Consider the following 26,760-nt stretch of genomic DNA (forward strand, 5'->3'; position numbering starts at 1 on the left):
GTATTTCCTAATGTTTAGTGTAGTAGAAAAACTGTTTGATCCCACTGTTGTAAGTAGGAATTAATAAAATCCATACAGAAAGCTTTAAGTGAGGAAGAGCTGAGGGGAAATATTTGACTTAGTTGGAGTTTCCTCAGCTCGGACTCACCAACCCACCATGCTTTACCGTGCCATTCTTGTCCACGTGTTAGACTTACTCTTATGAATGTGGCTAACCAACCAAAGGCTTTAAAAAAAAAGATACACAACACTTTAAACATCAATCATGGTGGGACGTTTTGTATCAACAACTAAAGAAAATCCCTTTGAATACCTCATGTGAAAATTGTTTGTTGTGATGTTGCACTAAAAAAATAAAAAATGACTCATTTGTAACCCAACACTGTGCTCTGTCATGTTATTTTTCTGTTTTATATTTCATGATCTTAAACTGTATAAATTTTACTCACAGTTCTGCCTTTAGGATTTGGTCTGAAGTCGGTAAGATACAGCGTAAGGTAACAGCATAACATTTTCCAGAATTGACTTAACATCTTCTTTATTTTGTAAATTTGCATTCATATTCATCTGGTCTTTGTGGAAGTTTTAAAGTTTTCACATAAATAAAAATAATTTTTCTTCCCCAGACATCATGCCAGGACAGCCTGACATGTTCGACAAATTTAGACAGTTTGATGTTTCATCTCTTTTATTCCTTCTTGAATAAGAACTTACATTTAAACTAATAGTTTAGACACATCTGAAAATTCCCTAACTTCTCATTAAACTATAGTTACAGGATTTTCCCTATCCTTGCACAGACTGTTGCTGTTCAAGCCCTCTTGAAATCAAACTAGTTGTTTCAACGCTTACATACAGAATGGTTAATAGCTGACAAATGATCACATTTACCAATCAAAGAAGTTTTAATCACAACCGGGAAACAGAAATGTTTAGGAATCAATGCCTAGAAAACTCGGTGTGCATAAATGTAATTGTAAATCATAATCTAAGCAAAGAGCACGTGCTTTTTTTAAAGTTTGAATTACATGTAAATACATACTGTTTGAAACAAAAATCAAAAATTACAAGTCTACAAAAAAGAAAACCAAACCCTTTTAAAAGTTGTATTAAAAATGATGACAGATGATACATATTGCTCATTTTGCATGGTATTCGGTTCAGTTTCTGCTGCAGCTACATGACGGGGTAACACCCGTACAGAGCGATGCCACACTGGTTGTTCTTGTTGCGCGCCATCCGGATGTAGCCCTGATCGCCGAAACTAGTTCCCCAACTGGACGCACGGAGCAAAGGAGACAAAAAAAAAAAGCTTTTAGGAATATATTTTCATATTTTCAGTAGTAAATATTAGGAATGTAATAATTAAATAATTAAATGTTAGGAAAGAACAGAACCATTTCAGACAATTTATAGTTTGGAAATGAAAAGTGACTCAACTTGATGAATTAAAGGACAAAGTGTAAAGGTCTGGTCAGTGGGAGATTAATAAAAGTATTTACTATAATTTGTAGATCACGTTGACTGAATAAACTGAATAAAACTTTAGTTACATTTTGCATGAAAAACGTTTCAGATGACCACCTGACAGAACAGCCTGACAGTCTGAGTGATCAGTTTTTATCACACACAGCCAAAAGCAAAGGCAAAAATGATGGAAAATACAGAAGCAAAGTGAATGTAGATGACAGTACTGATGTCTCACCTGTTTTTTACCAGCCAATAATCCTGATTATTCTCAGTACCGTAGCCCACAGCTAAGACTCCATGGTTCACCTTCTGGGTGCAGGTGGAGTCGTCGTAAACTCCTGAAATAAGAAAAGTTAAAATAATCACAAATGCATTCATTTATCTTTGTACTTTTCAACTAATTAACACACTTTCTCAAGCAAAATTTAGGTGCAAATACAAGAGTTTTCCTCCAATCACGTCATGTCCTATAGCTTCTTTAAAACATTTGAATTTTTATGTTTTACATCTATAGTAACATGCTTATCAGAAACAGTTGGTTTACCTAATATTTGTTAACTCACCACTGTGGTAGAAAGCAAATCTGGGCCGCGTGGCATCAATCGCCACGGAAATGGGTCCAACACTGGCAATCCCTGCCTTCAGAGCCGTCTCGTCCCCCTGAGGCAGGAACTCGTACCTGGAGCAGTTTGCTGCTCGATACGCAGGGTTGTAGCGACAGTCTTGTTGCTGAAGATAAAAAAAAAAAATGAGGTGATCAGGATCGGATATACTTGGTGATTTTAAACCAAGGAGGTAACAACAGTGGGAAAAAAAGTTAGTTTTCTAAAGCTTTATTTTAATTTGACCTAAGTTAGATTGTGGCAGCTTTGAAATACGCAGGGGTTCAGTTGACCATGAGGAGTTAGGGCAGCTATTTTTCTGCTTGGCTTTGGCCAGTTGGCTGTGGCAGCCATCTTGAATTGAGTTGACTCTAAAAGTCATGAAGTGGTTTGTGAGCTATTTTGCTAACAGACAGTGACATGAACACAGACACGGGTGGGCAATAAATCCCAAGACTACATGACTTGTTTGAGACATTTGACTTTTTATAAACAGAGGTTATTTATAATCCAATGCTTCAGAACATCCTAAATTCTTTAGATAATTCAAATACATAAAAAATAAAAATAATAATGCAAACAATATTTTCACAGAGACATGCTGTAAAGTTTAAAATCACAAGAATCAAACCAGCTTTACAATTTAAAATGGTTTTAAAGAGGCTTTCAAAATCCACATCTTTGAAATGAAGTTTCTGTTTCATCATAATTAAAGTTTTTAGTTATTTTTGGTTGAACTAAAACTGCAGCACGTCGGCAAAGCCGCTCAGAACTGCCCTCTCCCTATTCTTCCTCCTCCTCCTCCTCCTCCTCAGAAATATCAGTGAAGCAGCTGAAGCCTGGAGGACAAACAAGTTGTCCGCTCCGATTAATTCATTGTTGCTCCAAAGAGACATTAACAGGAGAGCACAGACAAGTGAAAAGTGTTGCTGTCTGCAGCCTGAAGGGTCTGGCCTGACTTGGTCCTGCTGTTCATACACCCACACTGGTGCCTCATATCAGAACACAAACCTGCTTCACACTGGATTCCTTTTCACACAAAAAATATCTGCTTTACAAAATCCAGAAGTCCAAAATAAACGCCTTAAAGAAAAATCTTTAAAAACATCTGGATGGGGAATTCACTAACTTATAAGAATCAACAGCAGATTTATCTTGAAACCTGATGTCCTATAAAATATATTTCAAGTTAAAAACTTTTGTTTATCAATTTTTTACTTTATTCCTTTAGTTGTTTTAATTGACTCACCTGTCCTGTGTATGGGTATGAAGCGTCAGTGTCGATGCCGTGGTTGTCGATGACGTACTGGAAGGCGTGGTGCATGAAGCCCCCGTTGCAGCCGTGGTTGCCGTACTTCGTAGAACAGTCCACGAGGTTTTGGGGACTGAGATCGATTAGCTTTCCAGTTTTAATGGCCAGCTGACCCTCCAGGGCCCCCGCAGCACTGAAGGCCCAGCAGGAGCCACAGGAACCCTGGATTTTAAAAGTACTGACGTTAATTTAATGTTACTTGTGTTCATATGTAGAAAGCATCTGCAGGAAACAGACACATTATTTGTACAAAGTTCCCCTAAATGACCACTTTATCATGAGCTTCGAAGTCAGATGAAACACTTCTTCATACTGTTGTTCTTCATCATGCAGATGTGTTGTGATGAAGACTGGGTTGAGAAACACAAATCTTTGTAGGATAACCACATGACCTTTGACTTGAAGTTTTCCGTGATATGCACTTTAAAAGATAGAAATCTAGTTCGAGGACTCACTCTCCTACAAAACATTAAAGTGATGTGTAGTTATTAGACTTAACTTCAATTTCCACTAAGATTTAAACCCAGGACCTTTTTTATTGTAGGTGCTCACCACTACTCCACCATGTAGCCAACATTAAGAGTAAACCTATTCTGCAACAGTTTAATTAAAACTGGAAAAGTCTGAATCATTTTATGCACGAGTCCATGTTTTGCAGCACAGGATCGACCCGACAAAAGTGAAGAAATCAGGAAATGATGTCTTACTTCTTGGAAAAAATTAGAAAAGTAGACTTTCTTATAAACAAAATTGATTATGATTATTAAAATCAAAACAGATGCTGTTGAACAGTAGCTTGTTTTAAAGCAGGCGAGAAACTAGTTTCACACCTCTCGCTGCTCTTTCTGATGCTCGGTTGCCACAGCGAGCATCAGAAAGTTCTGGCAATTGCTTTATGCCAGAACCTTCCTGCTGCAACCCGGGCTCAAACCTGCAGCCTTTAGATTACAAGACCAAAACGCTGACCACCATGCTATCGCAGCCCCAAGCTAATTATACCATTATTACTGTTGTATTCTGGTTTCACACCTCTTACAGACCGTAAATGTGGCTGTGGTTAAAAAATAAAAAAAAACTTGCTAAAGTTGGGGTTGTGGCTATGACTTCACATGCATACTGATGAGAAAAACAAAGAACAAACAGGATGCATGTAGGAAAAAGGAAATGATGACAGAGTTGACTGGAACAAGGTGTCAACCACCTGCACGAATGAATTATTAGTTTTTGTCCCATGACACTATAAAACAGTCACTTTCGCAGTGTAATTAAACTTTTTCCCATAATTTTATTTATTTATACCTGCTTTTTGACCGTTGTGACACAGCCCTTGCTTCTCCAGTCCATGGTGTCCGGTACGCCCAAGCCTGAGGCCCCTGCGAAGCGAGATGGCGCCCTCTGGAGGTTGGTGGGAGGAGTGAGTGTGGCGAAAGACTGCAGGATCTCCTCTGCTGTCTGTGAGGAAGAAGATAACACCGACACTGAGAGGAGAAGCAACTGACACACTCAGATCAGTTTTAATGGACATATTTTAACTCTGAATTTGTTCAGGACATAAAAATGTTAGAAGTTTAAGGAAGTGCGATGCAAAGATATGACAAATAAGTGTATTTTTAGAGGAAGTGCTGCTGGTTTTATTGTTGGTTTTTGTTTTGAAAGTTTTATTTATTGATTTTCACAAATTATTAGGTGAATGCATATATTATGAAACATTTTGTTTTGATTTCGAGGAGTGCAGAGCAGCCTTTTAACTGCTCTAACACTAAATTATGTAAACTAATTTAGTCTCTTTTTTCAGGCTTTCTAACTTATTGTTTTAAAAAAAGGATACGCTTTTAAAATGATAAGAACAAATTCTGATAGTCCTCCACTTACGGATGCTTACAGATGAGAAGTTGATGAACTGATTTTCTTTTTTGTTTGTTAATTTCTCTTGGTTAATTTGTGGGACTCAGTCATGTTTTTGTGATGCAGAGAAAGTCATTAAATCTCAACATTACAAACTATTCTCCACAGCCAGAGAGGAGGCAGGTTAAAGGACACACTCCACACTGCAGACACTAATATTCCAGCATACAGCCTGAGTGCTTCAGTCCTTCACTAAGTCGGAGCCAGAATACACTGCAGGTTTTGGGAACATTGTGTGTGTTGAGTGCTTGGTTCAGCTGAGAGCAAAACTCAGCTGAGAGCAAAACTCATCTCATTACTGGAGAAAAGCCTCAAAGGCCCGAGTGAAGAAACAGCCGCTTCTCAGGAAAAAGTCAAGTTGGAGGAACAGAAGAATAAAAAGCTCAGCTGCAAAAACTTTCTCATTTACATTCTGCAGAGACGGAAAGCAAAGCCTCTCCTTTTATTTAATAAGTTCACCCATTAACCCTTAAGATACATCATGGTTTTAAATAAACGCATTTCAGAGAAAAACAACCAGTATGAAAAACTTTGTTCTTTGCTAATTTATATTTTAGCATGTTTTTTAGATCTCAAAAATGTTGTTACACTCACTTGACTGACATAAGACACAACTTTTTGTGCCAGAAGTTTTCTGATTTTCACTTGTAGCTCAAGAAACATTTATCAATTATATTTGAAAATTCTTTGATATTTTGTTTTGATCAAAAAAGATAATATCTCAGAACCATGAGACTAGCCACTCAATTAAAAAATGTAATGCACACAATGGTGACTATGGAATAACGAGCCTAGATACAGATAATATGTGCTGCTTACACAAGGAGTCCATGAACATTGGAGACAACCTAAAGAACCTAACATCTTTATAAAGGCAGAATCATAAGGAAGGCTAAAGACATCCTTGCTGACCCAAGTCATCCTCTTTCATGGTGGTAGGTACAAGGACCAAGTGTCTGTTTCTGTTTTAACCTTTTTGGATTTACCACATCCTGGATGACTGAGAATCTACACCAGCACACACTTTGGCTGTTTACCCTGATTTCCTGTAATAACCTAAGTTTTAACTATATATATATCTAAATATATACTGTATATGCAATAAAAAGGTAGAATTTTTATCATTAATAGTTAAAAGGCTGTTATTTTTCACTTTATTTGTACTGAACTTGCCTCCATATCTTTTCCTTAGCTTTTGTTTGCATGAGTGGTAAATATTTAGTTGTTTTTTTGACTGACTTATGGATATTGTATAGTTTTTATTTTCCACAAAGCCGATGAAACAAAAATCAAGAAAATGTTAGTCTGTCTTTAAAATATACTGACCTCTAACATGTCTGCAGAAAACAATATAAACCTGCTAAAAGCTTATCACAATTTATAAACTTCAATTATTTTGTAAATAACTCAGAACTGTTACTTTAACAGATCTGAATACCTGAAGAGAACATGCAATGCTCCATTTGAAGCTGAGTTCCTGAAGTTCTACTATTTTTAAGCTGTGATTGCATCTAAATGTTTTCTGCTTCAAACAACTTTTACTGCAAGTTCAAAACGTGCTGCGTGCAGCGATATGAGGTTTTTTTTTTTGGCTCCTTTCTGATCGAGTTTCTGCTGCTCTGCAAAATCCTGGGTTTAATGTAAAGATGAGCAAGACAGATAAGACAGGCAAGACAGATTAGGCTCACTGTCTAATCACTGTGTTAAAGTTTCAGCATCAATAATTTTAAGGGTTTTACTTCATAAAACTTAAAAAGAAGTAATTAGGCAGGAGAAAACCTAACCAGGTCTCCAAAGAAGTTCATGCTCAGATCGTAGGTGTGCAGTCCCATCGAGGCCTCCAGGTTGTGTGTAGTGATAAGCATCAGATTCTCCTCCCACAAACCCCGGCGCCACATGTTCTCTTCCTGAATAGATACAGTGGAAGTTAATGGGTTATGTACTGACAAACAGAGAACTTCCTTAGTTTCAGCTGCATATCCTTAATGACATACTTCATTCTTGTAAGTCTTGCTGTGCGTCTTTTTCCACAGCTCCCAGTGGACGTCCAGCCTGCTTTCAAACATGGCTGCCGCCCCTAACCATAGGGAGACGAGCAGCAGGCTCGCCAGCATCAGGCCTGAAAACACAAAACGCAGGGAGTCAGCTGACCTTTGCCCAGACAGACACACGGCGATAAAACAACCCATCTGGCAGAGCTCAAGCCTCGAATCGGAAACAGTTTTACTGTAAATAAACCAACATACCGACACACAACTTCCTTCAGACCCCGTGTTAGTTATAATAATGTCACATTTACCTTTTTCACCAGGCAAACAGAGATTACATAACATGCTCGTCACTCAGAACCAAAACTGTTAACTGTAACAGAACTCTTCAAGCTGACGGAAGAGGAAGTGGTTTTGGAAAGTAGGCCTCATCAGTTGGGTAACAGCTAACAAAGACAGTCATCTCGAGCCTTAGATTTGATGCCCACAAGGTAACAGTGTGGGTCACAGTCACTGTGACACTTACCTGAACAAAGAGGAGCACTTCTGAACCAGGATGTGCAGCACGAAGCCTTTTCATCTCAGTTTTATATCCACCACTGAACAGAATCGACTAAATGGACTAAAATCTTAAAACTAGATGGAGATGTCTTAAAGACTGCTGCTTTGTTTAGTGTTTATTTGATTTATTTTCATACAAAAGTTTCTCAAGTGTCAAATGAGAGCTACTAACTTCATTAGAAAACAGAGCTGAATCCATCTCACTGCAGTTGTTTTGTCAGAACAACAATGTCGCTTCCTGTTTTTGACTGATCTGTCACGACAAAAGACCAATACTGTACAACCCAGACACTTGGAAATGTTTCTTATTCTATTACTTTGACAAATGCTGACTTTTGAGAAATGAATTTTCCTTTTTGTAAAGAACTCACTCACTAAATGAGCTTCATAGCTGCTTATTTATCCCTTTTTTGTCTCTGATTTGGTTTTCACGTGTTTAACAATCAGACGTCAGGTTTATTATGAGTTTATTGTTGTTACTGATCAGAGCAAAACCTCAAAAAAGTTAATGAGTTCAAAAATTTTGGTGCAGTTTTAGATTCATAATTTAGCTATTACTTATGCAGCTCATTATGCAAACAAGCTTTGAAATGTTGTCGACAGAAATGTGATGAAATTGCACCACAGCAAAACCCAAAAAGTATCATTTGCTTTGTTTATTGTATATATTTATACTTTCATAAACTTAAAAAAATGTTCTCAGAGTAAAATGACTTTAAAGTCAGCCGTACAGGAGCTACAACAAGAAGAACAGTTAATGATGAACATCTTTAGGACAGTCGTCGTCAGTCCTCAGGTTTCAAGCGATTCTCTAATAAGAAATAAGCTAATAATAAAACTTTTAGGTGATGTTAAATTTTTTAACTCTCAGGTGAAACACTGAATCAAACAAAAACAAATCTGTGAACTATAACACTCACCAGTTTCTTCAGCTGATCCAAGTTAAAACCTTTCTCTCTCTTCTTGTTTATCTCCTCTTCCTGACTCTTTATGTTTGTTTTTCTAAGTTTAGCTCTTTGCAGTAGTTAGTAGTTTTAGACGTTTGACCGTCTTTAATCAGGAACTATCTGCAAGATCAGCCACCACCTGAAAGTCTGTTCTTTCTAAAGAGGCCTGAGCTGATGAATATCTACATCTGACAGCTTGAAGAACTGAAGCACTCAGCTGAAGAGAAAGCAGCTTTTAGATCAGACAAGGAAATACATTATATTGTTATATTTGAATTTTTCTAAAGGTAAATAAAAGAATTGTTGATGATTTGTTGCTTGTTGTTTTGAAGGCTTTGAATCTTCATGTTTCTTATATTTGCATTGCTGGTTTTACCATAAATGACCACTCAGATTCACCGAACATCACCTCACTTATTGCTCTGACGTCATGGGTGGCGAGGAGCTGCGGTGTCAGAAATTTCAGCTGTTGCAGACTTTTCATGAAATCCATAAATTATACCACAGGCTGATCTTATGACCAGAAGTGAAACTATGATGAGGAAACACAGACCTATTAATAAATATCACAAATAGGACTCGGGTTCCATTTTTAAGCCATCTCTGGCACCAAATGTTCTGAAGGAAGATAAACTACTTTAATGCATTTGATGGAAAGTTGTTTATAAGATGAATCAATAAAAACACAACTTTACTACATGTGTAAAATGATTCTTTAAGAATGGCTCAAATCTACACTTTAAATGTTTATAAATGAATATTCAGTGGACTTTTCAGCCCTTTAAAGTTGTCATATTTATCACCTGGTGCCAAAAGGCGAAGGCGGACGATAATGTTTTTGCCCATGTGTGTGTGTGTTACCAAAATCGCATGAACCAATGGATGGATTTTCATGAAATTTCTAGAAAGCATTCTTTAGATAAACATGTACAACCCATTATTACTGGGGTCAACCCAGTTTAAGATTGTTATAATTAAACTTAAGTCAGTTTTGCAGAAATTGAGCTCAAATAGCTGAGAGTCATTCACAACACATATTCTGAGATGACATCTGGCAATATATTGAGATTAAGAATAAAGTTTGACCAAAATGGATACAACTCCAAGTCTGAGACTCTGACATAAAAAGCGGCGGGCGATAAACAATCCTTTAGGATCTGTTGGGTCTTTAATCTGAGGTTTTAGACGCTTCTGCACTTTAACTAAAAGCTGTTTTGTTTTATTTCAGTGAATTTTAGTCACATTTAGCTTGAGACATGTTCAGTTTTTAAAATACTTTACAGCATAGAAAGTCCCTTGATGTAAAAAAACAACCAAAAAAACACGTAACACGCGCACGCACGCACGCGCAAACACCGATAAAGGAACTACAGTCTTAGGAGGAAACTCTAAATCTTTACTTTTCATCGTCCTAAAACAACAATTAACAGCTGTAACCACAGCCCAGCTCATATTTTTAAGCTTTTTATTGATTTGTTGCTGCCTGCATGAATAAACCCCCACCTGAAGAGCTGAGGAAAAAACGAAAGTAAAAGGAAACAAACTTTATAGCTGTTTAAACACGATTTCTTTGCTTCCTATGTTGTTTTCCTGTTATGAACATACAAAGCAGCTTATTGCACAGAAGCTGTAAAAACCGGGATCCTCTCACCTGTGTGGGTCGAACTCATCTCCTCTTCTGGGCTTAATGTCGTCTCTGAAAGCCTCCTTTCCTGGTTGGTTTTTATCTAAAGGGTCACATGATGTTTCTATCACAGTTCCTCCTTTTCGATGTAATCACCAGCAGAGGTAACAAATGAGAACTAAACATCAATCCCAGAACCTCTGAGCAGCTTTAAACAAACCTGAGATAAGAAGCAGCTAGATACCTGGAGTGTGTGTGCTCTTTTGTCCGCAGTGTTAGCAAAATATCTCAACCTTTGACCAGATTTTATTGAAAGTAACCATTGGGTTGACATATACAACCCAATTCAAGATGGCCGCCACAGCCACACAAGATGACTAACAGATTATGAGGTTAAATTTTGGTGTGGTAGTGGCTGAGCATTATCCCCGACACATACTCCGAGCACCACACCCTAAATGCTTGTGCTTAAAACTGCCCTGCTTCTTTGTTAGCAAAATATCCGACACACCACTGGACAGATCTTAATGAAACTTTCAGAAAGAGGTATACCTCTACAACTGATTAATAACTATAAAAATCAAAGTTAGCCAGCACAAAAATGTTATTTTTACAGATACAGAGCTAAAAAATGGTTTGGTAGTAGCTGAGAGTCATTCTTAAAAACATCATTCAGTACTCCTCTCAACTAATAGGTGATCAATAGATTATCATTTGTTCTGAGAATGGAATAAATATAAGTTGATCATTTTAGCAACTGGCTCACTTTCTTTCTCACTTGTTTTTCTTTTATTTATTTAGTTGTATTTTTTTTTATCATAAAAAAGGGAACATTTTGTTGCAAAAAGAAAAGGTCAAGGAGGTCTCTGCAAGCGCCCCGAGGAGCACAATAAATGTGTCGGATATCCTGTTGGAAGTGGACCAAAGTGCAGGTCAAGATGAATATTTGACCCGTTACGGGCAAAAGGTCAGGACTTTGTGGAGTTTCCAGGAGGTCAGGTGGTGGATGGACGGACACAGGGTGAAATCTGTGAGGAGGACCTCTTCATCGAGGCTGAGAGGTATGAAATGTTAAAACAAACGAGCTTCTTGAGTCTTTTATGATGGTTAAAGTATCAGAATGGCCTATCCTTGCATATGGCTTCATCTTTTGAATTCCTAAAACACAGCAACAAACAAACAAAAAACACCAAAACCAACAACAAATTTTCCAGTCTGACAAATTTCAATTAAAACCTAAATCATTTTTAAGTTGTAGAGTGATAACACTTATAAGCTGTGCATATTTAAGATGGCCGATAGTTTTTGTTTGTTGGTTTTGTTCGTATCAAGCTTCATCTTCAGTCTTTGATTCAGTCCTCTCTGTTACCCCCCAGAAGAACGTGTTCCACACTCCTCAGTCATTTGTGTAATCGGTCCTTGAAAGAGGCTTAATTAGGATAACATTGTTTTGTAACTCTGTCTGTCCTCTGCGTGGTGAAACAGTTGGTTGCAGCAGGAAGGTCCTGAATTTAAAGCTGAAACGGAGTCCTTTTAGCATCGAGTTGCCTTGTACACAGATGGGTTTTCATTGCATGTTCCTGCTGTCTTCCACAGTCCAAAAGCACCAATGTCAGGTTAGTGTGTGTGCATGGTTGTTTGTTTCTGTGTGGCCCTGTGTTGGACAGGCAACCTGTCCAAAGTGTAACCCTGCGTCTCACCTACTAACCTAATGGTGGAGATTGGCACCAGCTCCCCTGAACAGGAACAAGTGGGCGGGTAGATGGAGGAAATGGATGGATATTTTGGCTGCTAAAATAAAAAAAATTACCAAAATGATCTATACTGCCAGCAATAATAAGTACCAGCTTTTTTCAGATTGTTTTAAACCCAACATGATGCTCTTGCTTTCCTTGTTTTAGCATTAATAATAATTCAGACAATGCATTCATTTTTCCAGTTTTATTCAATTTCATAGAAAACATCAGTTTAAATCATTAGAAAAGTGCCGAACAGAAGAAAACAGAACACATGATCAGCAAATACAAAAAATACCCACAGGAAGAGAGGAACTTTCATTGGCCAGCAATGTTTTCTGTTTGTGTGTTTTCACTAAAACTGTGGTCCGACTCTTTAACAGACTACATTCAAATGATGTTAAATGTGTTGTTGTGTCCTTTAGGTTTACAGTTTTAACTTAGTGCTTTGACATTAGGTTATAGATTTTAAGTTAGGACCCAACATCACACAACATCATTCTTCAGGGGTAAAAAACTGATTTTTTTTAGTTTGTGCAGCAGATTATCGTTCAGACCGACTGATTTGCAGATTAAATGAAAGACCTCTAGGGTTACAAATGCTGCTTAGTTTTGAAAAAGATCCAATTAAATATTTTGGACTCACATAGGAGCATTTAAAAGTCTTTTACTGACAGTTTTATTTTCCACTAAACAAAGTCCAGTTTGTGTCTCTTATAAATGTTTGATTAAAAGTTGCTGCTTGAAAATTGTTACAAGTTATTTTATTGTAGTGGTTTGCAGTAGTCTATGTGCTCCCTTCTTGTCCTCCGAGCTTGGTGCTCGTCTCTTCACATGATGGGGTAGCTGGCCAGGTTGGCGATGCCACACAGGTTGCCACGGTTACGTGCCATCAAGATGTAGCCATTCTTGCCCCAGGACTCGCCCCAGCTGTCAGGATAAAACAAGAGGAAACGTCAGAGACAAGACAAGATGAACATCGCCTGCAGTCAGAAAGCATTTCAGTTTATCAGTTTGTCACCAAACCAAACCCAAACTGACAGACATCAAATCAACTCCTGGAAACAACTCTGTTCTCATTTCTGAGGCTTCAGCAGCCACCTGATACCGTTCAGATGGGTGAAGAGCCTCACCTGTTCTTGACGATCCAGTACTTCTTCCCCTTCGGGGTCACACCGTAGCCAACAGCAAGCACAGCATGATTGATGTCCTCTTTGTTACAGTTGTTGTCATAATAGATGCCTGTGCGCCGGACAAATACGAAGCAACATTTAAGATAAAAACAAACAAACACATATACCAACATACTGTGTAACTTATAAAATAAGTTATTATTGCCAACAGCTAGCACAATCTCTGTAAAACTGACTGAGTTGTAGACATTTTTGTGTTTAAGTTCAGCTGATTATTGCAACCATCTTGAATGGGGTTGACTCCAAAAAGTTAATCAATTATAATCGTACGTCCAGTGATTATTTCCTGAAGGTTTTATTAAAATTTAAGATATTTTGATAACAGGCAAAGACGTTATCGCTTAATTCAATGAATAAGCAAAAAGTCAAAATATGAAAAAATTAGACTGTTGCTAAGCAGCTTATTGCAAGGTGAAAACATTTTTGAAATACAAAAGCTAAATAACATTTTAATGTCATTTTTAAAATTTTTTCAAATAAACAAAACACCCAAACTAGTCATTTAACTTGTAATGTCTTCACAATTATGCTGGATTTCTGACATTGTTCTGTATGTGTCTAAAATGCCAGCTTCAAGCAGTAATTGCTTGAAAGGACACATAAAACATCATCTGATCTGTTGGATCAGCTGCCCCGTCACCCGTTCACTGACCTTTATTGTAGTACAAGAAGGTGCTCTGCGTGGCGTCGATGCCCACTGACACCGGGCCCACTTTGAAGAGGGCGACAGCCAGCGCGTGCTCGTCACCCTTCGGCACCTCCTTGTAGCCTTTGCACTGGGCTGCCATGCCTGATGAGTTGTAGCGGCACTCCTCATCCTGCACACACGCAAAAGGCAGGAACGTTCTGAATGTATTAGTGTCAAACAATTGGAAAATTTTAAATTTGAGAAACTGGTGCACATCATTTTAAGGAGCCAAAAACCATCTAAGCAAGAAAATTACATATAAAATTAGTTTTTTAGATTTGAAACCCAAACAACTATTGACAAAAGTGTAAAGTTTATAATTGGATATAAAAATAACAATGAAAATTGCAGTTGGAGCTTTTTGTGCCACATCTCGTGATCCTGTTTTCACATCATTGCACATGACTGATCACATGACGGACCACACTGTCGACGTTCAAACAATGAGGAAGATTTTAATCCTTAATTATCACATTTACTTCTCTGAGTGACTCATTAGGAAGCTGCTCGCTCTGTTGAACAGTTTCAGTCTGAACACTTCTGCTAAATCATGTCCACTTGGTCAACTATTTATTGCTGATTTACGGTTAAAAAATGAAGTCTGTACTTTTTTTGTGCTGGTTGAAGCAGGAATTAGCCAAACACATCATTGTGACTGCTTGCCTCTTTGGTTTCAGTCTGAATCTGACACCATCACCTGATATCTGAACTTTTTCTTTTTCTTGTGGGAATCATTTAAATAAACCAAATTATGGGCAGCTAGGTCTAGAGTTCACAAAATTGACTAAAAAGAGTTCTCATGATTTGTTTTTTTACAGATTCAGGCTGCTGGTATGTGTTGTTTTAACTTAGGAACCACTGAGAGGTGCTGTTAGGCAGATTTTGTGGGAGTATATGAAAACTTTGAGACCACATCTGAATAGTTTTGATTTAAACACAAACACAAAAGGTTTCCCATGAGCCCAATTACATGATCAAGATGCATTGCTAATATTTGATTACTTATAATGAAAACAGATGTTGACTTTAACCTACTGAATTCAGATTTTAGAAACAAATCTATGATTTATTGATTTTAAAATGATAATTGACCTTTTTCTGCTTGAGTCACCTAAGATTTTAAAAATATTTATGTTTAGTTACATGTTTATAATGATATTTGTCTTTATGAACCTGAAATAATGCTCATAATTAACTAAACTTAATGAAAAAGCTTTTAGTCCTGCTATAAACTGCCAGTCATGTGACTTAATTATAAAGCATTACATTTATATTTCTGTTGTAAATATATATCTGGTCATTACTAGTTTATATTCATAGTTTATTATACGTGGTGGCATTTAAATCTGTAAGGAAATGATTTTTCCCCCCCTGATTTATTCAAGCAAAGCTAAAAAAGTGTGTTTGAGTGACATTTCAGGTTTCATACCTGTCCGACGTACGGGTAGGCTTCCTCAGAGTCAATGCCTCCGTTTTCCTTCACGTAATTGAAGGCATTGGTCATGTATCCTCCTCCGCAGCCGTCGTTCTCCTTGACACAGTCCACCAGGTTCTGGGGACTGAGGTCAATGAGCTGACCCGTCTTCTTGGCCAACTGGCCCTCGAGAGCTCCGGCAGAACTGAAGGCCCAGCAGGAGCCACAGGAACCCTGCAAGGTGAGAATAACAATGAGGGAAAAGATGGTTTAGGTTTGAACATAAAAAAAATACAGAAGAACTGATAATAAATTATGTTATTTAAGTATTAGACTTATGGACTTGTGTACTGTATTCCACAACTAATGAAGAAAAGGTACTGCTAATCTAAAATTATTATTTTTCGATCTATAACTCTAAATTTGTGCTCTATTTTAATGAAAGGACAGAACAGTTTTTAACTCTCTCCTGGCTTAAAGATACTCCTCTTTACTCTTACTCTTTATTAAATAACATGCAGCTGCTCTGATTAAAAGATCTGTAAAGGTGTAATCACGTCAGATTAGTAATGAAGGCTCTGAGCTCTGCTAATATTAAAATTTGCCTGAATCAAACAAAAACATGAAGACATGATTTGAGGAGCATGAAATCATCATCTGTTGTTGAAGCAGAAGAGCTGTTAGTATGCATGAAGTGCAGCCATTTGTTGCATAATTCATGAATAACAGGAAGTAAACGAGCAGCTCTTTATGCAGTAGCTGCAGATTTAAAATACGTCCACCAGGGGGCGACACAATCATGCACACTAATTGACAATATAAATTAAGTCTTCAAAACCTAAGAAATTTGTGAAACTAAATGGTTCACACAACTTGTATTTGAGCTGTCTAATCCTAAACATGGACACACTATGTTTGAAAAAAAAAGACTTATACATAGTAAGATATGAGCAATAAGGGAGCAGCATGTGTAATAAAGCTGAGTTAAAGGTAAACCAGCTGTACATGCATGTGAAAAAAATATTTGCATAGAAAAAAAGGCAAACAGTTAAACAAACTAAGACAAACAGTCTGAAACACAAGTTGTTGATTCTTCAAAGAGGTGTGTGAAACTTTTATTTTTGCATAATCTACACTATTTTTGTTGTTTTAATAAGAATAAACAAGATTTTATTTATGACCCAAGTAAATTTACAAACTAAACAACAAAAGATCACATTTGACTCCTAGTTGAATATAGGGAAGATTTAAGCTTTGGTTCTTTATTATCAGCTCTGATATTCATCAGATGATGTGACAGTTTGTGTTTGTCTGTTTGCAGAAAATCGTAGCTCTGAGCCACATTTCTATCTTTGTAGCATACATCCTGTTCTGCAAAATGCTTTTTTTACATACAGTAAACAATGTCAGACAGTTCAATCCACTCATGATAACTAATTAATCTTTGTTTCTGAAATGTATTAGTGGCGAGCCCAGGCCTTTTCATGCAGCATGTACTCTGACCGGTGTTAGATGACGTTGCTCAACATTTCTGGTGAGTTTTCTTGAAAATAAAGGAACATTGATGTAACCACTGAATGACTGCTTTGTTAGCTGACATAGGAAGAAGTATGTATTCTTGCTTAGATTTTGTGATTATGTATTATTTTAATTTCTGTTCTTTTTTTGTTACATTTTTTAGAACTGGAGAGGAACTTGCTGCATTAAAAATAATGTTGAGCTATTGTTTATCGTTATCAATGATATCAAGTATTTAGTCTCCCAACAGGTAGCTGGACTTTCCTGGCTGTGAACTGGAAAATCACTGTTAGCAGAAATTGTATTTTAAAAAATTAACTTGTCTTTTCTTACACAGAAAGAGAAAATAAGATCCATTAATGCACGTATTTATAAATAATTTGTCATTGGTTTTTGGCCTTATTGTCTATATCTTCTTCTGTTTAAACAGTGAGGGTGGTGATTGTATTTCTTTAAGGTTTTGCAAATTATGCAAAGTTTTGTGGCAAAACATTCCTGCTTTCTAATTTTGATTGTTTGCATTTTTACCTGGTTCTTCACAGAGGACACCATGCCCTTCCTGCGGTAGTCGATTGATTTGGGAATCCTGGACACTGACTCGTTCAGGGCCATGGTGAAACTACGCTCACGGTTCATCGGCACCAGCAGGCCAGTCATCTTCTCCACCACTTCCTCTGATGTCTGCACAGACAGGCAAATGATTAATGGTTACGTTGCTCATGTGTTGCAGAGGATTCACATTCAATTAGTTAATGAATTGTAGGTCAAGACTAACAAACCATTAAAAGATTCTTATTCATAAGATAATCCAACTAACTGGACTTCTGTTTTGACTCTTGAGGACATTTCACTTTCTGTTCAAAGAGCTTTCTCATTTGAAAACTGCAGAGTTTTCAGAACAATTGAGAAGTGAAACATTTGCAAGAATCAAAAAAGAAGTCAAAGAGTTTTTTTTTATCTGTTAGAAACATCATTTGTGTTGAAAGCATCAAATACATCCATAAACACATCACTTCATAAGGATAAAAAGGGAAAAAATGCAAAATTGTTCTTAGCATTAAACAATACAAAAAAAGATTATATTAGCAAAAAATAAAACCAGCAGGTTGTTTCTTAAGGGATAACAAGTCTAACAGAGTGTTGGCACAAAACCTGTTGTTGCATGTTTAGTTTGGCGTGATAATGATCCTTATCTGCGGGCAGAGGGGAGGAGACTGTGTTGGATATGGAAAGTATGTCAGGAATCAGATGCTATTTGCAGTTCTTTCTGCTTGGTTTATCTGCTTGTCTGGTTTCATGTCCAGGTCAATAGTTTTGCTGCTCATTTTGTTAACTTCAGTGAGAGGACTGAGGTGGAGTTTGCTCAGAGCTCCAAATCAAGCTGTCATGTTGAAAGCGATGATGGATTCAGTGAAGCGTTTGTCAAAGGAGTCAGAGTTGACTGGTGAACTTGGAGTTTACAAAGTTTCTCTAGGAAAAAAAAAAAATATGTTGTTGACATTTGGAGAAGATTATTTTACTGTTGTGTTTAGAGGTGAGTCTATTATTGATGGTGGTGCCAGGATATTTGTATTCCTCCACTCTCTCCAGCTCCTGAGAGTTGACTGTTAGTGCTGGGATGGTGGACTGCCAATTTCCTTGGTCTCAGAGGCATGAAGGTCAAAGACCAGTTACATCCCATTCAGCTTGGTAATGGTCAATGGTTGAGTTTCTACAGAAACAAAAAAATGTTTGGGGACTAGAACAAGAGAGGCGTTTATTTTAGGTTCCTGACTTGGACAAGTAAAAGAAGATAAAGGAAAGGGTCGGTGTGATTCAGCAGGACAGGTTGCTTCAAAGTGAAATGTCATCTCTCACTGCACAGATGTCAAAAGGAAACATAAGAAAAACTATAAGAGTGCACAAAAAAAGAGGATTAGGCAAAAGATGAAGAGCGGTAAAGGGGACAAAACAAGTGATCTCTGTTTTATGATTGGCTGGCATATTAAACAGCCAAATATGTTTGGCTCTGATTTTTTAAAATCCTCCTTTTTCTCTTATTAGAATTCTGTGAGGTTTTCAGCGCAGCTCCTTCTAAAAGCAGAAGGAAGGAAGAAAACAGGCCATCTGCTAATTTCTTTCATTTAATTTAAGTGCCTCTAGTCAAACTGAAAATGGAAAGACACCCTTCATTTACAGCCACCTGTGCCTTACAAACAGAAATTGGTCATTAATCTGGTATTTGGATGTGTGTACATGGTTCTGTCACTAATAAATGCAATCTATCTCTGCTATGCTGCAGTTTTTGAAAGCCTGCTTTTCACTCAGTCACTGATTTACAACATGCTGTAGTCGGAACCTTCATGCAAAAACAACCATCACTAATGCAGAGACGTGTCTCTGATGACAGCTGATTTGAAGACACCAAACATATCACCCCAATGTGCTGCAACATGCGTGACTACAGCAAAAAACCAGGACGGCAACAGACTGCAGGAATATAAATTGAAACTGTGGATGAAAACATGGATCTCTGACCTTTTAAAGGTTTTCATTGAATTCTAGTAGGATAAAACTTAACTTCATTAATGCTAAATGTCAACAACGGTATGTGACAAAGTGTATGCAAAGAAGAGACGGAAACAAACTGATATATGTGTTCCTCATGCATTGCTTTCAATAAAAACTGGGTATTAAAAGATAAAGGCACTGCCTCAGACCTACCATGTCTCCCAGGTGGTTCATCCCCAGCTCATAGGAGTGCATGCCCAGCTCTGCTTCCTGGTTGTGAGCTTCAATCATACGCATGTTCTTCTCCCAGATGGCCCTGCGGATCCCTTCTTCGTTCTGAGGTGAACACAAAGACGAGAGAAACATTTAGGTCTTGATGTTAGTTCAAACACAACTGGACTTATTGTTCCCAAACCTTTCATGTTTCTACCCACAGAAAGACAGTGATAGATGGTTGTCACCCTAATTATTGCAGCTTTATGTACAAAAATCAAAGGCAGAAACACCACAAACTGTCTCAACTAATCAGATTATCACCACAGATTTTATCATTTGTAGCTATAAAAATATTGCATTAGCAATCATTTTTTTTAATTTTATTTGATTCCTGAGGATTATCTTGGGACCTTCATATAGTCTTTTATGACCCACAGTGTGGTCCTAACCAAAGTTTTGTCTTCCCTGGTTTACAGCTTGAGAGGGAATCTACAGTCTTTAAACATATTTAGATTTTTCATTTCTCTAACTTTATAGAGAATTTTTTTGGAAATTCAGTTTGAAGTTGGAATGTTAGGTCCTCTATGAATGCTGTTGTAAATTATGTCAAATGACTAGTTTTGATAGATCTGGTTAATAAAAACTGTTTGCTGCAAATGCATGCCAAATCAGCTGATGATTGAGTTTTATTTTTATCAGAATAATGACACACATGTTAAAGTTAGTCTTGATTTAATACCTTACCTGTTAATGTAATTTCTTTAAAACATTTGTGTGTATTTTATGTTTTTTTGAAAAATGACAAACTAATCAAGGCTAACTCTATTTGAGCATAAATTTAGACAAGTAAAGGCACAAACACAAAAAAGATGTGACGCACAAATTAAATTTTTATTTCCTATTTCCTAGCTCGAGTAGTCACTTATTTACTTTAAAAGCTCACAGCTGCAGGCACTCAAGCCATTACAAACTGACTGTAGTATAAAACCAACAGACCAGGCTGTGCACTGCAGAAACACTGACCTACATAGAGCTTTCATCCTCTTCAAAAATATGAACAAAAAACATATAAATGTATTTTCAAAAACTGTTTAAAACCTGAAGGTATCTAAATGAAGAATCCAACCCTTCAGCGACTTTTGGAAGTGATATTTGTAAGCCACTTGATTTCAACACACATATAAAAAAGTAATTAACTTCATTACTTCCTGTCTGTATAAACACCTGACAGCTGATGAAACTTATCTGGGCAAACAGGGCACTATAATTAGCTTATTAAAAATATGTATGTGATATAGCCTGATTTTATTAATTAGCCCATTTTAACCAGTGAACATTCATAGAAACATACCTCTTTTTACAACTAACATAGATGTGTTAAAACATTTTTTTATTTCCATTCTGATAAGTCGTGATGTCAAGTTTCCATTTTTAGGTTCAATTACTATCCATATAGAAACAAGATACGGTCAAATGGTGATGTTAATGACCTAGATGCCCTCACTATAGGGCTTTAACCACCATTAGCATAACTCATCATACTGATATTCATTTCAGTAATGCAAAATGCAAATATTGCAGGAAGACTGTTTCTATTAACAGCAAGGAGGGCTGAATCTGAGGAAGAGTTGGAAGAAATGGTGTTTAAGCTTTCAATAAATGCTTCAGTACTAACTATACAAAATCAATAATACACTGTGAAGATTTTAACCCCAAACAAGCAATATAAAATATACAAAACACACATGTGCACACACACTGATGTGCCATGCAGATACACACACTTCACAGCTGTGGATCGTTGACCTCTAGCCTCAGGTGAAGGAGGACAGATGTTTGGCAAGCGTCAAAAAGGTAAATCTGCAGCCAGCAACACCAGCTGAACTAGATTTCTTTAAGTTTTCACAGCCAAAAAGTTCATAAGAATAGATTTGAGCAGGTGATGGAAACATTCAGGGACAGGGAGACTGAAAGAAGGATGACAATGAGTCAAAGGTGCAGGGAGTTTCCTCTGCTGGGACTTTTTGACACCTGCTCTTGTGATACTCCATCAGAGAAAAAGATGATCTAGATTAACAACTAAACTAGCAAATGGGCTAATTATATTTTCCCTCAAGAATTCAGTCCATGAAACAATGATTATTATGATTAGGGCAATGATACAGAGATTTTTATCAGAAAGAAATGAGATATGATTGAACTTTATCTGCTGTAAAAATGTATATAAAAACTGTATTTACAAACAGGCTAAGAATAAGGTTAGTCCTTAAAGCTCAATGTGAACTAAGAGATTTAAAGATCTTTGTAAACTATCTTTTCTAAGTTATTTGCTAAGGATAAGAGAGAGAAAACCAGAAAAGAACTTTGTATTTCCTGCTTTACTGTTCCATCTGTGTTTTTTGTTTTAATCTCTAAAGACCAAAAAGAAGAAGCAAAGCCACCAACATTGTTTCACACAGCATTTACAGTAAAGTTGATCCCTGATTAAACCACATATGTCATTTAAAGTCAACAAACACCCCAAAGTGAGGAAGCCAGTTTAATCCTTATTATCATGTGATTACAATCTTTCAATTATATAATCACCGGTGTCTATAACAGTTAAACCTACAGATACATGCAGCCTTTCTTTATTTCTAAATACAGAAGCACCTCAGTTATTTTTTATTGTTTTTAGTTTTATCATTAAAGAACTAGGGGTAATATTGTTAGACTCCATCATCCTGATTTAAAGCAGCTTGGACAAGCTGAGCTCCTATAAGAGTTGAGTTTTAGTACACAAACAGAAAAACCTCAGTGAGTGTTCAGATTTGAGACATGATTTAAAAAGATGCAAAGTTAGAGTAGATATGAGTCCTGTGGGTCACATTTGGTTTATGCTGTGCGGTTTTTAAGACATGTAGGTATTAAAAACATTAAATAAACAAGCAAAAAGACTGATAAATAAATAAAACTATTCAAATAATTTAAAATCTAACAATTTTAACTTGAAATATTCATGAAAATGTCTACTTTTTAAAATGTTCTTTCCGCCGCTGATGCAGCAGAAGCCGATCTGCTCAGATAAATAGACGACATTGAACTCATAGCTGCTAAATTTAATCGGATGCAGATGCTGAGTCAGTAGTAATGATGCTGAGTGAAAGAAAAAAGAAGAAGTAGAAAAAGACTTAAACGTAAAAGCAGAAAAATAAAATGTACAAAGTTTGAAAATAGACTTGTTGAAACAGAATGTAAAAAAGGAATTACTGTTCTAATGACTTAGTTATGGACGAGGGAAATTGATCTGTAAATGTATCTTCTGTATGTCATTTTATTTCTTTCCAGTGTACTTTATTGCTGTATAAATTTAATGTCTTTGCCAAATATTTGCATAAAACATCGATTGCTAGAAGCTGTAGCAGCCTCTTGGAGCTAGAAAAATTTCACTTCATCATCATTTGTAGTTTTTGGACCTAAAGATTTTCAGAAGCAGGCAAATGATGCAGGACATACTTTAACAGACACTCACCAGGCCATTGTATTCTTTATTGTGAGTGATCTTCCACTGGTCCCACTGAGCATCCAGTGAGGCTTCATCCAGGTAGCCCAAAGCTGCGGCAGCCAGCAGCAACACACACACAGAGGACAACATCCTACAAGCACAGAGACACACAAACTGTAACTGAACGGCACCAGATCAGAACATAGTTACACATCCATGGTAGCATTTTGAGAGAAGCTGGGTAGTGGTTCATTACTGTTCTTAATGTTTTATAAAACGTTAATCAAAACTTCTGTAATTTGCTCTAAAACATAGACAACCATATGACCTATTATTTTCTACTTGCAGCTCTTCCTCTGTTTCCATGCAGCTTTTTAATTTAGTCACATAACGGTTTAATTTTCTAAATTTTGGTTACGTGCAACTGAGGAGAAAACAAATGAAAGAAAACGTGTAGTCAGCTGATTTGGGAAGGAAAGCATAGGTGACTCAGAACACATTACTTACATCCTGACATCTGTTTCCATTTAGCTGGAATTCAAACTGAGGAGAAAATGTTAAACTCGTGGATTTTCAACAGTTTTTGATTGCATCTCAAGTAAAAACCTTTCTTTCTCTTTTAACAGATACTTAAAACTGTTTCACATTCTTTTCATTCCCTGTCCTGAAAACCGGTTATTGTCCTACTAACTTGCATATCTGCAGTTTCCACTGAAGGCCAGCTGCTTTCCGGGTCTACTGAACTAAAAGCAGAAACCTGTTATCTTTAGGTTTGAAAATATGCACAGCTTTACACAGTTTCCTTCCTACACACATTGATTATATACTGTATACATGGCACAGCTTCACCTCTGGGTGATTCAATGCAGAGCTTTGTTTTAAACAGTAAAACTGCATCTAATCTACAGCGTGGGTGTTGTGTCGCTGTATGAGTCACATGAATCCTCCTGCTGGTCGCTTATTTATTTGTTTTAGAAATAATTAAAACTTTACATATATATGTATATATATATATATATATATATATATATATATATATATATATATATATATATATATATATATATATTGAATGCCTGTTTTTTTTCAGAATGTTTGTTGTATTTCATATGTCACTTTTAAATTCAGAACCCAAAATGTTTCAGAGTTAATGCTGCAGCTCTCACTCCCAAATATAACTCCATTATGCAACTCCAAATCGTTCTCTAGTTCTAATCTTATTAAGTCTAATTGCTTTCTTAACTGGAGAATATATTTCAGCAATGTTCTGTGCTTAAATTCAAATGGTGGAGATCTCTGAAGTCAAGTTCATGGTCTTATCTGTGCCTGAAACGAGCTGAGTTTTGTATTGTTTCACGTCAGCGGTTTAAAGACACCAGCTAAAGCCGAACCTCCAGCCTTTCAGGAAGATTAAAACCTACAGTGATATGAGCCCTGTTCAAGACAAAGAACTGACAATAGTGAAAGTAAAGCTCCGGTCGCAGAAAATCAGCACTAAACAAGCTTACCTTGTGCTCAAAAGTCAAAAAGTTTGAGGAAGTCGTCTGAGTTGAAAGCTTTGTTTTTCTCTTGCTGAAGTAGGTCAGTGCGAAGAGTTTATATTGGCAGGATTTTAAGGAAGTATAATGGGAACTCTGTGTTTGGGGAGGAGTTTTCTTTTTCCATGCTAGGAAGTTACATCTGGTTTCCCTCAAAAAGCAGATGATGTCAGGTGTCAGATTACAGAGGCATGTCTGAAAGCTTCACAGAAGTGATTGAACCGCTGCAGCCTGGCCTGATGTCTGGAAGAACAATTAGTGCTCCTGATATTCTGATAAAAATTAGGTTCTCGAGAGAATTTATTCCTATTGCAGACACCACTTCAAATGAAGCTGAAATCTTTGGCTGCAAAATACAAAAATTAAGCAAACTGTTAAAGGCAGGAGACCAGTAAAGAATAAAGTGTGGAATGAAGCCAATACTTTTTAAAAAGTCACACATTCACTGTAACAAATCGGGTAAACCTGCAGTTTTCAGACTCCAATAACAAAATAAAATGCAGAATTTCAAGCCCAATTTTGTTCTTTGATTTACTATTTCAAATCCAATTTGATTGTTTGAAAGTCAGTGTTTTTGCTGGACTTTTTATAAATCTCAGTGTGAAGAATTTTTCTGTATTCACAAATGTTCTTTCCCCCAGAGGCCGAGGTTGTTCAGTTTGGCCTGACGGTTGAGAAACTGTTCCTAACTAAGTTTCAGGATGTTTTTCAGGTTAAAGTTTCAGAAAACAGCCAAAGGCTTAAGAGGTTGAAAGGTACAGGGTCAGTTTTGGAGCACCGAGTGGATTTTTAAAGCACAAAACAAACTTAACTTTAGTTGTTATTTTACTTGACTGCACAGGTTTTTATTTCAATATTTGAAATAAGTGTGAAATAAATGAAATTTAAATTTCATTTAGAAGAGCTTTTGGTATTATGAACCTGGTGCATAAGATTCATCATGAGCTAACTGATCTAAACGAGTTCCCGTCGCAGATCAAAAATAGATTTCTACCAGGTTACATGACATCTCCTGTCTGGTGGTTTGGTCCTTCCTCTTTCTTCAAGTCATGTGTGTATATATGAACATGCCGTGTGACTTCTATAGTCATTCTGCAGTCTAGGACATGTAGTCACGAGTCTAAATATAAGAGCATAATCATCATATGTTCAGTGATGCATGTCTAATGCAGCAGGTTATACATCAACTATTATGAGCTGTATAAGTAAAGAGGATTAATTAAAACAACAACTCTGAAATCATTTTTCACTACTATTATAATTGCTACCATCTACAACGTATATAAGATATTTGTTCATTTTTATATATGTGTACCATAATGTGTTTGATGTGATGAATTTAGTAAAAAATAGCATGGATAATTAAAATTTATTAGGATTCATTTTAAACATATTATGATTTTTATTCTGATTGCTCTATTCAACATTATGCAATTTCATTCACTCATCCATTCATTCATATGCAAATTTACCAACTGCTGCAATAGTTCCTCTTGTCCAAATAGCAGCCTAATGCAATTTTAAGGTATGAGTCAATATAAGGCATGTGCTGTAAAGCCTCAGTTTAGTTATTACATATGGATGTGGTCCACAGCAGCTCACTGTCTGTGGCACAAAGATGGAAACACAACAAAACAAAAAGTAAAATTAAGTGGCCTTTGTTTGCTGACACTGAACCCTTCACCTTTTTATAAGACAAATACGAACTGTGTATTTTCCCCTTGATTCTTTTACAATAAAGGTCTAATCTAAGATCTAATGAATAATTTTTATAAACTTATTTCTATACACTAACAACTATGGTAAATCAACTGTTGTGCTTCATAGCAGCAGAATACAGCAGAGTTTTTCGATGTGTTTTCACACACTCTTGCAGCGATGGCAGCATGCAGTGAGGCACGTTTTTAGCTCCTTTAGGCTCAGTTGCAACAATTTTGGCTTTGAGAATGAGCACAGCAAACCACTGGGATTAGTGGAGTCAACCTGCTGTGCTGCTGATTTTTTTATTTTTAATTTGTGTTTACATTATGGTTAAATGATCACGAGGAGGCTGGAGCAGATCCCAGCAGTCATA

General features: G+C 36.7%; 2 protein-coding genes across 2 annotated transcripts; both read right to left on the reverse strand.

The window, feature by feature from the left end:
• Positions 1–670: 670 nt before the first annotated feature.
• On the reverse strand, positions 671–10,584 carry ctss2.1 (cathepsin S, ortholog2, tandem duplicate 1). Its single transcript, XM_017428472.3, has 8 exons — positions 10,437–10,584; positions 7,284–7,408; positions 7,074–7,196; positions 4,684–4,836; positions 3,322–3,546; positions 2,034–2,199; positions 1,706–1,808; positions 671–1,276 (listed from the first exon to the last, which is right to left on the reverse strand). The coding sequence occupies exons 1-8, from the start codon at positions 10,453–10,455 to the stop codon at positions 1,177–1,179; spliced, it is 1,014 nt and encodes a 337-aa protein (XP_017283961.1). The 5' UTR covers positions 10,456–10,584; the 3' UTR covers positions 671–1,176.
• A 1,751-nt stretch (positions 10,585–12,335) lies between these two features.
• On the reverse strand, positions 12,336–24,812 carry ctsk (cathepsin K). The gene is made up of 8 exons (XM_017428462.3): positions 24,657–24,812; positions 23,176–23,299; positions 19,662–19,784; positions 17,487–17,639; positions 15,456–15,674; positions 13,991–14,156; positions 13,279–13,387; positions 12,336–13,075 (listed from the first exon to the last, which is right to left on the reverse strand). Exons 2-8 carry the CDS (start codon positions 23,296–23,298, stop codon positions 12,976–12,978), a joined length of 993 nt encoding a protein of 330 aa, XP_017283951.1. The 5' UTR covers position 23,299; positions 24,657–24,812; the 3' UTR covers positions 12,336–12,975.
• Positions 24,813–26,760: the final 1,948 nt, after the last annotated feature.

The sequence above is a fragment of the Kryptolebias marmoratus genome, linkage group LG16 (genome assembly GCF_001649575.2).
Source record: "Kryptolebias marmoratus isolate JLee-2015 linkage group LG16, ASM164957v2, whole genome shotgun sequence".
In the NCBI taxonomy this organism is placed as follows: domain Eukaryota; kingdom Metazoa; phylum Chordata; class Actinopteri; order Cyprinodontiformes; family Rivulidae; genus Kryptolebias; species Kryptolebias marmoratus.